General features: G+C 39.5%; 2 protein-coding genes across 3 annotated transcripts in view; both read right to left on the bottom strand.

The window, feature by feature from the left end:
- The window catches only part of acta1b (actin alpha 1, skeletal muscle b), a 3,083-nt gene extending 2,389 nt beyond the window's left edge, over positions 1 to 694 (bottom strand). The window contains exon 1 of the mRNA XM_066678462.1: positions 129 to 694. The gene's annotated coding sequence lies outside the window, so the exon portion shown is untranslated. The remainder of the gene's footprint in view (positions 1 to 128) is intronic.
- Positions 695 to 3,413: 2,719 nt separating this feature from the next.
- Positions 3,414 to 12,536, bottom strand: abcb10 (ATP-binding cassette, sub-family B (MDR/TAP), member 10). 2 transcript variants are annotated; one of them, XM_066679529.1, is made up of 14 exons: positions 12,155 to 12,536; positions 11,555 to 12,072; positions 10,609 to 10,809; positions 10,277 to 10,479; positions 9,637 to 9,771; positions 9,290 to 9,436; positions 8,925 to 9,060; positions 7,010 to 7,105; positions 6,707 to 6,916; positions 6,363 to 6,442; positions 6,073 to 6,253; positions 5,929 to 5,972; positions 5,812 to 5,846; positions 3,414 to 5,160 (listed from the first exon to the last, which is right to left on the bottom strand). In XM_066679529.1, the coding sequence occupies exons 2-14, from the start codon at positions 11,931 to 11,933 to the stop codon at positions 4,905 to 4,907; spliced, it is 2,103 nt and encodes a 700-aa protein (XP_066535626.1). In that variant the 5' UTR covers positions 11,934 to 12,072; positions 12,155 to 12,536; the 3' UTR covers positions 3,414 to 4,904. The 2 variants fall into 2 exon arrangements, with proteins under 2 accessions (XP_066535626.1, XP_066535627.1); XM_066679530.1 differs by having other exon boundaries at positions 11,555 to 12,052.
- Positions 12,537 to 12,937: the final 401 nt, after the last annotated feature.

The following is a 12,937-nucleotide window of genomic DNA, read 5'->3' as shown; positions in this document are numbered from 1 at the left end:
GTTGAATGAGGTAAACTTCCTAATATTTCTATTAAGGTAAACTGCATTCAAATTAATTATGCTACCATTACTTTTCCCAGTGAGTGCAGATCTGTTGCTCTAGTCCTGGTTTATCTGAAGGGGCTTACCTTTGGTGGTGCCTTTCCTCGATGAAGCTCAGTGCAGAATGCAACCACTGCTGGTTCCAGCTACGGAGGGCTCCGTTTCCTCGGCATCCTTTTATACCAGTGACTTTATTACCCCCCAATGCCTACCATTGAAGATGTCCGTGTGTTCGCTTGGATTTTTGCCTGGCCTTCGCCCATATTAGGCTCTTGGATGGGACTTCGTAGAGTAGGTGCCTGTCTCCCCCCGCTGCCAAGAGCCTGACTGTCCTAATAAGGCGTGATAGCCATGATCCGAAGCCAGGGCGCACGCACCGTATATGGGAGGTAGTAGGACGCACATGGCGCTGCTTTACTACGATGGCATTCCGGGCTCTCTTTACTGCGCCCAGACTGGAGCTCCGCTTTACAATGAAAGACTTTGGTCATGGATTCCAACACAGCCAGCTCCAGGATTTACGGACATGGACTTCATCGGAGAGATCGGAGTTTTATTAACTTCACTCACAGTGGAGAAAATCAACACCGAAATCCGTAATTTTTTCCACACGTTACGCTCTTCAGCGTCGTCACGACTTGCTTTTTCACGCTGCAGCTCATCGTTTACTTAATTAAACTAGTCTTTTAAATAAGAAAGGGCTGAGTTTTATCAGGGAACTGTAGGACGACATTTCTCAATGGTTTGTCCTGCAGAGGGAACAGGGAGAAGTCTGCATTATTTTATACACGAGCCAGTAGGCTACTCTGTTATTTCTGTGTCCGTGGGGTTAATGCAATGGTCTTTGTAAGAGTCAGACTCATACTTTATGTTAAACCAACTGGCAAAATATTGCAATGTGCTGTGCATATGTTCAAAATACTCTCAGAGGCAGAATTCTAGCTAAAAATCTGAAGAGTAACACAGGACTGACTGATTGAACATCACTGTGATTTATGTGAAAGCAGCCCTTTAATCTCTTTAACTGTAGTTAAGTGCAGATGCCAAACTAAATGATGAAGAAAGGAGAGAATAAAAGTAGTATAATGTAAACAGATAAACCTTGATATTTGTACTTCATCCAGAATCCTGATTTCAGCAGGAAGTTTTCCTTATGAATAATGCAGTCGTGTGTGGACCTTCAGAGCTTTATCAAGTGAATCTTTGTTGTACATTTTGGGCTGGTTATGAGACAGGGATTAAGCCTAGTCCTGGAGTGCACCTCATTCTGGATTTAGACTTTGCCTTGAAAGGAATTTGTTATAAGGCTAAAACATTGATTTACAACAAAAATGCAATTTGAAAGAGTGCAAAGGATTCGCTTATATACTAGAGACAATCAGAGGCAGCCAAATGCTGTGTACCTGAAAATGCCCTTTAACGTTTGTTCAGCATCCAAAATTAAAGCCAGGTCTTCTTGGGCTACTTGTTTTGATACATGATTGGGCCAAGATCATGTTCATTTATAGATAATAATTTTAATTTAAATTGTGATTGCAGTATTGGTCAGGAAAGTCTCAATGTGAAATTTCCCCAAAATCATTCAACCCCGACCTTTTGTCCAGGACTAGGCTTAATCCCTGCCTGGAGCATATGCTTACAACACTGGTGATGAACTGGGGGACAATGTCCAGTTTGTAGATTTCCCTGCACAGCACTAATACACCTAGTATTTTATATAAAACAAACAGCAGCAATTAGTCCTTCCAGGTCCAGGGTTCCATGCCCATCTAATACTGTTTGTTTTCTCTCTTGCTTTTCCGTGGTTTTAATTGAATGTTGTGTTATTTGCCCCTGAGGCATCCAGTGCCAAGATCATTTTACAGTAAACTGTGTCACTGAGGTCAAGCACAAGAAAGTCTGACTGACGTTCCTCATAATAGCAGACTTCTCCTTAATATCCTTCTCAACTGAACTTGCACACAACTAGTGTGACTCAAATCAGCTTTACAGTGCAATGTCCCAGTGTTTTCAATATGACTTTTACATTCAGAAATGCAGATGTACGCAAAACCATTCAGTGGCTGCATGTAAAACGTCTTACCAAATGGAAGTGAAAGGAGCTAATTTATTTGCTGTTCACAATAACCTTTAAACAACTGTGTTTTATCTACTATCCAAAACCACCAGCGAGCCTACATTCACTTTCTGAGTTTATATAGCTTATGTAATATTAGATAGTAGTAACTGTAAAACAGAGGTAAATAAAATCCTGCACGTCCTTCTCCAGAGAATAACTGTAATAATAAACTTTATTTCAGAAACTACTAATACCATCACAGTGAGAGATTCTGCCTCAGTACAGTTCTGCAGAATGAGGCCTTCCACAATAAACACACTGCACTGTGTTTATATTTTAATGATTTATCTTTGCAGAAATCTGCTTTTCACTCTGTTTGAGTAAATCATTGTGCTCTGTGTGGTGTAGGTTGTAGGCAGGTATTATCACATTTCATGAACAAATAAGGAAGGGGAAGAGAGAATCATAAGTTCAGTCATGGGATATGAAATATTGCCCTGCACAGCATTTATGCTCAATAATACAACCTAAAGTACATAAGCATTCATAAAACCTCACACCACTGGTTGGTAATTGGGTTGACTCTGGTACTAGTTGTGACTCCATTATTGACAGTCATGCATTTACTGCATTGTGCAACCTCCATTTGCCTTTATAACAGTAGTCTTTCCCCCATAATTATTGATGTAATTGGAGAATACAGAAGAAGAAATCTCAATATGAAACCACTCTTTACTACAGAATCCCTCCAGATCAAGCAGTGTCCTAGACTCACTGTTTTGGAGTCTCCCCTCAGATCATCCCTTTCAGTATGGTTTACATTTGGGGACAGGGATTGCCATGTAAAAAAGCTGGATTTCTAACTGGTCATTATAGTTATTAAAAGTCAGATTTATTTGAGGTTTAATGTGAGTGAAATAACCACATGCATTTTTTACATTTTAAAGCCAATAATAATTGATTTGACCGTTCTCCCTCTCTAAAATGGAGCTGAGGTTGCCTTTTGCCCTGTGGCTGAGTTGCTGGACCTCCAAAGCCCACCACACAAGCCTATGTCACTTCTACTGGAGACAGGACGGTTTGTTTGCCAAAGCCAGAGCAAGTACCAAAGGGTCTCCGTCACCAGGGGAACTAAGCAGCTTAGTCGCTTGGCTAAACAGGAGTGCACTTTAACGAGCCTTAATTTGGTAGGTTCTTTCTGCTTAGGATTTAATCTGGTCAGGAGATGCAGTGTATTGAAATCCCATTTCATAAGTAAGCAAAAAAAACCGTTGAAGAAATTAACATTTTATTTAGAAAATCTTCAATGGAATCACAGCTTATGCTTTTTCATTTAGAGCTGCCAGGATTCATGCAATTTCTTTTTTCAAAGGACAACAGTGCCCTCTTTTGGTTGTGTTTGGTCATCCTCAACAGAATAAATGAAGGGCTCCAAACAAAGAACAATAATATGAATGTTTACATATAAGCAGTTGATTATATAAAGAATTTAGATAAGTTAACACACTGAACACTAAAATATATCCATGATCTTTATCATAACAATAAACATTTTGATTGAGGAGTGGAAAAGAAACATATTCTTTATGTTAAATAACTCTAATAATGTATGCTTTTAGATACCACTGTATCAATAACAATAATAATCTCTGTTTAAAATATACATGTGATTTCCTGTTACAGCAGGTGACCATTTTAAAACTACTCCATCATAAAAAGATCATAAGTGACAAAAGCAGAAATCATTTGGTTGCAATGATTGTGATTAGTGATCAGACATCACATTACTTGGATCAAATAAAATTCAATGATATTTATTGGGGCGGCACGGTGGCGCAGCAGGTAGTGTCGCAGTCACACAGCTCCAGGGACCTGGAGGTTGTGGGTTTGATTCCCACTCCGGGTGACTGTCTGTGAGGTGTTTGCTGTGTTGTCCCTGTGTCCGCGTGGGTTTCCTCCCACAGTCCAAAAACACACATTGGCGACTAGAAAGTGTGTGAGTGTGTGTTGCCCTGTGAAGGACTGGCGCCCCCTCCAGGGTGTATTCCTGCCTTGCGCCCAATGATTCCAGGTAGGTTACAGATAATGAATGAAAGATATTTACTGTGGAAAACTAAACGCAATGAGTAAATAGAAGACTACATAGATTTGTAGTGTCAAACTAATAATGTGCTTTTACACACAAACGCTTTACAGGAGATTATGGATACCTTTTTTTATACAGGACTGAGTGGATTTGTTTAGTTGACTATAAATCAAAGACAGGATTAACATGGCTTAAAACAGGCGTACAGTACGACTAAGAGTTTTTTGCAGTTTTTAAATAAATGCAGTCTCTAACAAAAATATAACACATACATGTTTCTTTAGAAACACCCAATGTACTTATTATATTAGTATAAATATTGTACTCTATGTTAAATTGACATCTGTGCAATAACTGACACTGCAGTAGCACCCTGTCTTTACTAGTGGTATTGTTAAGTAAAAGCTTCCAGTTAACCATATAGTGGCAGTGTCCAAATCTGGCCTACAATGGAGACCCTTTTAAATATATAGTCCTTTATACAGCTTTTTTTTGTCCCTGATGTTAGTCCTTTATAATAGAATTTGGTTTTTCCCAACACAATCCAAGTCCTTTTTATGGTGTATTTTTCTTTTCCTTGTTTTTCAGTGAAAGTATTTTTATAGGCACTTGGGTATAAAACAATAAAATTACAAATCACCTTGTTTTCATGGTGTAATCCAGTGTTAATATAATTTTTTTCTATCAGTGCTTCCTGAACATAGCATACACATCCTCCTACTTGGAAAGAGCCTCTCTCTGCTCAGCCTGTAGAAAGGCCTGTTTTTCCATGAGTCTACGGAAGAGGCCATCTTGGTTAGCGAGCAGCTGAGCATGGCGGCCACACTCCACCACCCGCTGCTGGTCCAGCACAGCCACAGCATCAGCATTTTGGATGGTGGAGAGGCGGTGGGCAATAATGAGCACAGTTCGGCCCTCCATCAGACGCTCCAGAGCCTCCTGCACCAGGTACTCATTCTCTGCATCCAGGGCACTGGTTTGAAGAAGTAGAGAACCGTGTTACAGAGTCTTCACTCTTTCCATTCATTATTAACTTTAGTGAATGTAGCGCTTAGCCATGCTAAAAACAATTCAACTTCCATTCAGTCATGATAACTGTTATAGATCATTGCTGTTTTGACATTTCTGATGTTTTTAATGTTCTGACATAATTTGTAAACACTCCCTTTTAACTGTGTTCAAATTTTAATTTGATAATTGGATCAATAGAAATGACCCGGAAATACTTACAAGTTTGTGTCTAATCATCACTAATAAAACAGGCATAATAAACATGTATAATTGGTATGTACATTTCAAACACCCTATTACTTTGGGTTTCAGTCAAGGGTACTTCTCATTTCTGTCCAGGAATGGGTATTTCAGTGCCTGAGTTGTTATGAAGTAATTATGAGGTTCCTAGTGGCATTAATGTGGAGTTATGACATTAAAAGATATGTCCATTTGTATCGCAGCCAATTTATTATAAAGCTCTTAATAACATGTTAGATGTAATTATCATCAGTTAATGTCTTTCATTTAGGACAAAATATTCTTGCTAACAAAAAGGAAAGATTTTTTGATCCAGTACATTTTAAAGTAAAATGTTTAATATATATTTACTGATAATAAATCATAATATTACCTTGTAGCTTCATCTAATAAAAGTATTTTGGGATCCTAAGAGAGAAGATAAAAACATTTTGTTTGTAACGTTATATAGAACGTAATGTATTAGGAAATACTCAAGATGATAAACTACCTTCAGCAAGGCTCTTGCAATGGCTATTCTTTGTTTCTGTCCCCCTGTGGTGCAAAACAAATAATTAGTCCACTGTAATTATTACATACTTTCAATCTTATACATTCCATAAAGTTTTAATAAAGATGTGTTCAATTGTATTACCTGATAGCAAGACCCCTTTCTCGCCAACCACAGTCTCATAACCTTTAGGGAATCCACAAATGAAGTCATGTGCATTTGCAATTTGTGCTGCACGGAGGATGTCCTGCGTTGTGACTCTACTGGGGTCTGTCGCTCCATAAGAAATGTTCTCAGAAATGGAGCATGAGAAAAGTACCGGCTCCTACATTAAAAAAAAAAACAAGATTTTAGGTCCAGACATTCTGTAATGATATGAAATAGCAAGGTAAGCTTTTTTTTTTGCTTCAGGTGCTGCCGTGCTCTGCTCTTACCTGGCTTACAGTTCCAATATTATTTCGCAGCCAGTAAGGATTTAAATCTCGAATATCGTGGCCATCTACAGTTACCATGCCTAGGGTTAGTAAGGCAGAATGAAAGGATAAATAGGCTGTATGAAAAATCAACAACGGCACATTCCCATTATAAGTATATAATTACTGTAGCGCTATTACTCCAGAATAATATTAAAGAATAATACAAGAACACTGAAGCAAGTATCTCTTGGCTCCTATTATTAATGTTTTATGCATTTTGTGTGAATAATTCCTGGAGAAATTTAACTCTGATATTATTTGTAAGACTAAAACTGGAAATCTTAACAAGATGTAGTCCTCACCTGAGTCTGGATCATAAAAGCGGAGCAGAAGCGACACTAAAGTAGATTTTCCTGAACCACTAGGGCCCACCACTGCCATCACAGAGCCAGCTGGAACTGAAAGACTGAGGTCCTGAAAGATGGGGACATCTCTTCTCATTGGATATGCGAAAGACACATTATGGAACTCCAGGGCTCCTTTCAGCTGCTCTGGCCGCAGTTCTAGACCCTCTGAAACAGCAAAATGACACACATGTAAAAGGATCTCCCTGATGTCTGGAAAAAGGAACGCCTGGGGACAATTCACCTCATATACACACATACCATTGAGAGGAAACTCAGGCTTTCGTTCCATCAGCTCCCACAGACGAGTTCCAGCACCAAATCCCTTCATCAGCTCAGAGTAAAATGAGCTGAGGCCTATAAATAAACAGTAGACAGACAACAATGACATGTTATCATAGTATAAGCAATGAAATATATACAAGAGAATCAAGTAGTTTCATTCATGTATTCATTCATTGTCTATAACTGCGTGTCCTATTCAGGGTAGCCGTGGGACTGGAGCCAGGCGACACACACTCACACAGTCCCTCACACTCTGGGACATTTTTGAGTAGCCAATCCACTTACCAACATGTCTTTGGTCCTTGGGAGGAAACTGGAGGAAATGTGGGAGGAAACCCACATGGACTCGGGGAGAACATACCAAACTCCTCACAGTCACCCAGAGCTGGGCTTGAACCCACAACCCAAGGACCCTGGAGCTGTGTGTCAGCAACACTACATGTTGCATCACCGTGCCACCCTCTACATTACAATTAATTCACTGAGCTTTGTTAACTCACATTTATTTCCTCACTCTTCTAACAACAGACCACATAAAGTAGTTTCATGGTAGTTACTTTATTAAAAGCCTTTGAGTTAGGTGCAGACACTGCCCTTTTTTATAGGCTGTGTAATTTGCCATCTGTGTGTGTCTACGAGTGTGTGTTAAATTTAAAAGACTAAGGAATGGATAGGAAGGCTGAAGCCCCCGCTGAGAGACAAGAAATATTCATCACGTTCTGTGGCTTTAGTCCATTGTTTACGTTTTCCTGAGGATGTCTCAACATGTTTTGCAGTAAAGTAAGCAGCACAAATACAGCCGTGGCTTAAGTATTCAGGTAGTCCAATAATTAAAGTATGATTCATTTCTTCCACCTTGCACACAGACCAATTCTTTGTCTAAAAAGCAAAGTAGGTAAGGAGGCGGCCATGCTAGTTCAATGTAGTATATTGTTCTGTTAGGTTATAAATTAGGTAGACTGAATTTCTGTCTGTATTCTTCTTACTGGGGGTGGGCGACATGTCCCTAAAATAATGTCACAATATTTCAGGGTACTTTGGTGATAAAAGATATGCTTGGTGATATGAACAAAACGCTGAAAAATACTCTTATTGATTTCAAGATCACACAACGACAACAAAATAAATGTTATATTAATTATATTAAATTAAGTATGGTTGATGTAATATATATTAATTATATTAAATGTTATTTAGTTACAGGTTTTATCGTATTTTACTACAAACGTAACATTTCAAACATTCAGAAGAAACCACAAAAAAATCTGTAAACATTTACATACCAAGAATTCCGTCTAGTATAAAATAAATAACATAGCATATAAATCTACTACACAAAAACTGCATTTTTGATTTTCCTCAACCTCAACCAGGTGCTTCTGTTTGAAGTGGGGAAATGGATTGGCTGTGCTTCCCCCTTCTGTTATTACAGGCTTCTTTCATGTTAGTATGGTTTTGTAAAACAGTCTCCACACGACTGAAGTTACTCCCCTTTTTCCTTTACCTCAGAGCCACTTTCCACCACACTTCACTGTGCCCAAATGACTCATATAATGAATGTATGCCATATTATGGGTAACTACATGGCTTCATTATATAAACAAGGCAGAATATCACTATTATTACTACATACATTATATATATATAAAAATATTCATTATCTGTAACCGCTTATCCAGTTCAGGGTCGCAGTGGGTCCAGAGACTACCTGGAATCATTGGGCGCAAGGCAGGAATACACCCTGGAGGGGGCGCTAGTCCTTCACTGGGCAACACAGACACACATTCACTCACATCTACAGACCTTTTTCTAATTTGCATTCTGTTTTTTTTCTTTCTAAAAATTTGACTAGTGTGTGGTGTTCAGTTTAGACAGAGGGTTTCATCCTCACCTGCGATGCTGATCCCCACCCAGAAGGCATACATGAGGAAAGAAGAGAGCTCTCCAACCGTCATGTGCTCACTGGCCATCAGAAGCCCACCCTTGTAGAGAACACTTAGGATAATCATGTTGCCGCTCAGGCCCGTCTGTTAAAAAAAATGCATACGGTTTGTCACTGCAATAAAAGAATTGAGCAGTAAATGTTGACTACACAATGTGTTTATATATATATATATATATATATATATATATATATATATATATATATATATATATATATATATATATATATATAGATAGATATATATATTCTCATTGTCTTCTAAAACAAATATCTGTATATTTTCATTAGTTAAAAAAATAAAAAACACTTACAATGCCAAAGAACCCAGCTCGAAGAGTAGCTTCTTTCTTAGCCAGGTGGAGGACATGGTCCACTTTGTCTGCATACTTCTGCACTTCAGTCAGCTCTTTTCCAAATGCACGAACTGTCCGCAAGTTACTGATCCTCTCTTCTGCCAGCTATTGAGTACCCAGTGAAGAGTAAATAGACAGACTTGGTCATTTAATCTTTAATTGTAACACAGTCACCTGATGCAGTCAAGCTGAACTGACACTCGAAAACCTATATGGCAGCACCAAAGCAAAGTCTTTAGCTTGTATTGTTACTTACGAATCTGTGTGATAGTTAAATTGAATATATATAAGGAGCAGGCTCTTACCGCAGTAGCCTGAGCCAGAGAATCCTGTGTTCGTTTGGATATGGAGCGCAAGTATCTTCCATAGATAACAGCCAAGCCAGCCATAGGAGGCACAATCATTAGGACAAATGTAGCCAGACTTGGAGACACATAGAACTGGCAAGAGAGAAAAATGAGTGTTGAGAAAATCTCAAATCAGAAACTCAAAGCAAAATCAACAAGAATTCTTTTCTCAATAAATCTACAGTGCTTTAGTTGAAACGTCAGGAGTAGTGCCATATTATACAAATGTATTATATTTTGCAATCTAGAGACATACTGCAGTTTAATTCTTTCTGCAATGCTTTCATCAGTCAAGATCAATTAGAGACAATTTGCTGATCTTTTTCAATCAAACTGAAATAAACCACTAAAAGACTAAGCAGATGACACTACTTTACTTTAGAGAAAATAGATTAAGCTTGTACACCAGCTCATTCCTCTTGGACCCTTAGGAACATATTGTTTCCAACAATTACAGCCGCCAGTCATTTCCTTGCATTAACTCGGACTGCACACCAGTCAAAACAACACTAAATAGGTATCAAAGGTCAGTCAATGCGATTAAATAGCAGCATCAACTCATAAAATTGCCATCTGTTATCGCTGATACACTGCTCACCATCATGCTGACCCCAGCTACAGCTTGAGCAACTGAACGTAGGCCGTCAGACAAGTTGTCAGTGAGCGCGTATCCGACCCGAACTGTGTCTGCTGAAAGGCGGTTAACGAGCTCACCGGTGCGAGTTTTATCAAAGAATCCCACCTCCTGCCTCACAATTGAGGAAAAAAGGGATTCCCGCAAGTCTCTCACAATCTGCTGCCCTGTAAAAACCATCAGAGACAAGACAAAATGCTTTTAAAAAATGCTTCACTGTGAATTAAAAATACAGCAAAATTAACCATGACTGTTTTTGAAGTGACACTGCTTCACAGTCCATGTTGAGACCTTACCTGAAATTTCAATGAGGTAGACACGAGCAGCATTTGCAGCACCTCCACACAGGAATACCCCTCCTAGCATGATGCACAGTGATGTCAAGGAGGAGCTGAAGTCTGTAGATGAGCTTGAGTAGATGGTGTCGATTACTCGACCCAGGAAAAATGGAGCAGACATGGTAACAGCACTGGAGACGACCAGGAAGCCCACCGCAGCTGTGAGCAAAGGCAGATTTCAGTATAAACATGGGACACTGTCCCACAGCAACATGTATGGAAGCAACTTGAAATGAAATAATAAGGACACATACATTTCTATGTAATATCTGACATTGTATCGCATTTGATATAATTGTTTTCTAGCTTCTGCATCTCATAATTACTCAATTACAATAAACTCTTAGATATTCACTCTGCATCTTATGAGTATGAGATATTTTCTTAGAATTCTGACTTCTATAATTATGATTTAAGCTCTCACATTAATGAAGTTATAATGTTTAGATATTTTTCACTATTAAAAGTCATTTCAGTCAAAGGAATTCTAAGTCAGTTATGAGACACTCAGTGATAATTATGAGATACTAAGTCATAGTAATGAGATAATGTCAAAAAGTCATTATTAAGCCATTGTTATGACATTATAAGTCATTATTTTAAGAATGTAATTCAGTATTTTGTGACAGTAGATCATTGTTATTGGATTCTATGTCATTATGAGAAAGGGCCTTCCACAAATATGGAGTGTAGCATTAATTCAGAAATTACTTATCTGAATTTCTTTGTTTGCAAACCTGAAAAGAGGGCTCTGGAGAGAAATTAAAAGTGAAACTGTTGAATGTGGGCATTCAAGGGTGGCACAGTGTTATCTGAAATCAGGGCAAATACAGGAACTGAGACAACAACCAGAAAAACCTGTATGGACATCGGCGCTTTGTGTGAAGACTGTGTGGAGCAGTACCTGAGAGTCTCCAGCGCTCCGGGTGAGCGAGCTGCAGTAGCTTCTTCAGGTCACCTGAGGCTATCCGAGGCGCCTTGCTGACTTTACCTCGCTCGGTGCCCTCTTGCTCGGCTGGTTGGGAGCCGGCTGCGGTGCTGTAGGGCGCAGCAACCCGAAGAGTGGGCAGGGAGACACGAGAGTGTGGAGACGGGACATTCCTCACGTATAAAACAGGCACAGAGCACAACCCACTGTGCAGAGCTCCCCTCTCGGAGACCTGCCGTTTAGGCGACCTTCCCAGAGTCGCCAAAGGCCGCGGGGTCAGTCTCTGAGGGCGGCAGCAGGAAATACTCCAGCTCTGGAAGAGCTTCCCAGGGGTGAATCTTGTCATTCGCAACATTTGTGCACACAGATGAAGGTGATATAGAGAAGTTCTGCATTTGTAGATTAGGTTAGTTGTGGTTCTTCATTTCCCTTCACAAGTTTCCGAAGACCGAACTATTATCACAGAGAAGAGCTCTGAAAAACATACATAAAGTCTGCAACTCACCTTTAGTCTAATTAACTGAGAATAGTTAATTCCGGGGCATCACTTTAAACAGTTCGCAGTAGAAAACAAACCTAGCATAGATAACAACATTCAGCTCGAGAGCAGCGTCTCCGCCCCGGCTCTGCTCAGTGAACTGCAGCCCGGGGTGGACCCGGTCATTGCTCGTGTCCGACGGTTAGTGAAGAGCATTATCTGTCAGTGACAGAGCCTGCTTTTCCCTCGTTATCTCTTCTCTCCTCGACTTCTCTCCTCCTCTTCTCTCTCTCCACCCAGACAGCGCCCGTCTGCAACCACAGCCTCACTTCTCCATAAACACTACTCATATATTTACACCAGATATAACACAAAGGACGACAAATAAGTAAATATACATTTCCCCCGCAGCAGCGAAGTAAAAGGTGACCCCGACAGAAACACCGACACTAAAAACCACACACCGCTGCTCTGCTCCAATGGCTGATCCACACTCACCCGAGCAATACTTTTTCAGACATCACCAACGGAAACAGACTCGTTGATTCGAACGTAGCACGGATTCGGTGATCTACAAATCATTCCTTCTTAACAATGGAGATGTGCATGTTGTGTAGCTCGAGTGTAGTAGTACACCCTCTATAAAAAATATGGACTATGAAAGTTCTGAATGTTTTTCTCTGTTCCACAGTCACTTCAACAAAATTCATATTGGGTTAGACCCATTTTATGGCAACGTCCTTTATAAAAAAAGCATTCTATAAATAATTAAAATAAAAAATTAAAAAATGTATCTGAACACACTGACATACTTCATGGGAAACTCAAGAGATATAGACAGATAGAAATCTGAAAGTACAATTTCACTTGAAATTTCATGC

Source organism: Hoplias malabaricus, chromosome 8 (genome assembly GCF_029633855.1).
Source record: "Hoplias malabaricus isolate fHopMal1 chromosome 8, fHopMal1.hap1, whole genome shotgun sequence".
NCBI classification, from domain to species: domain Eukaryota; kingdom Metazoa; phylum Chordata; class Actinopteri; order Characiformes; family Erythrinidae; genus Hoplias; species Hoplias malabaricus.
The sequence above is the reverse complement of the archived record's forward strand: the minus strand, read 5'-3'. Positions and strand labels throughout refer to the sequence as shown.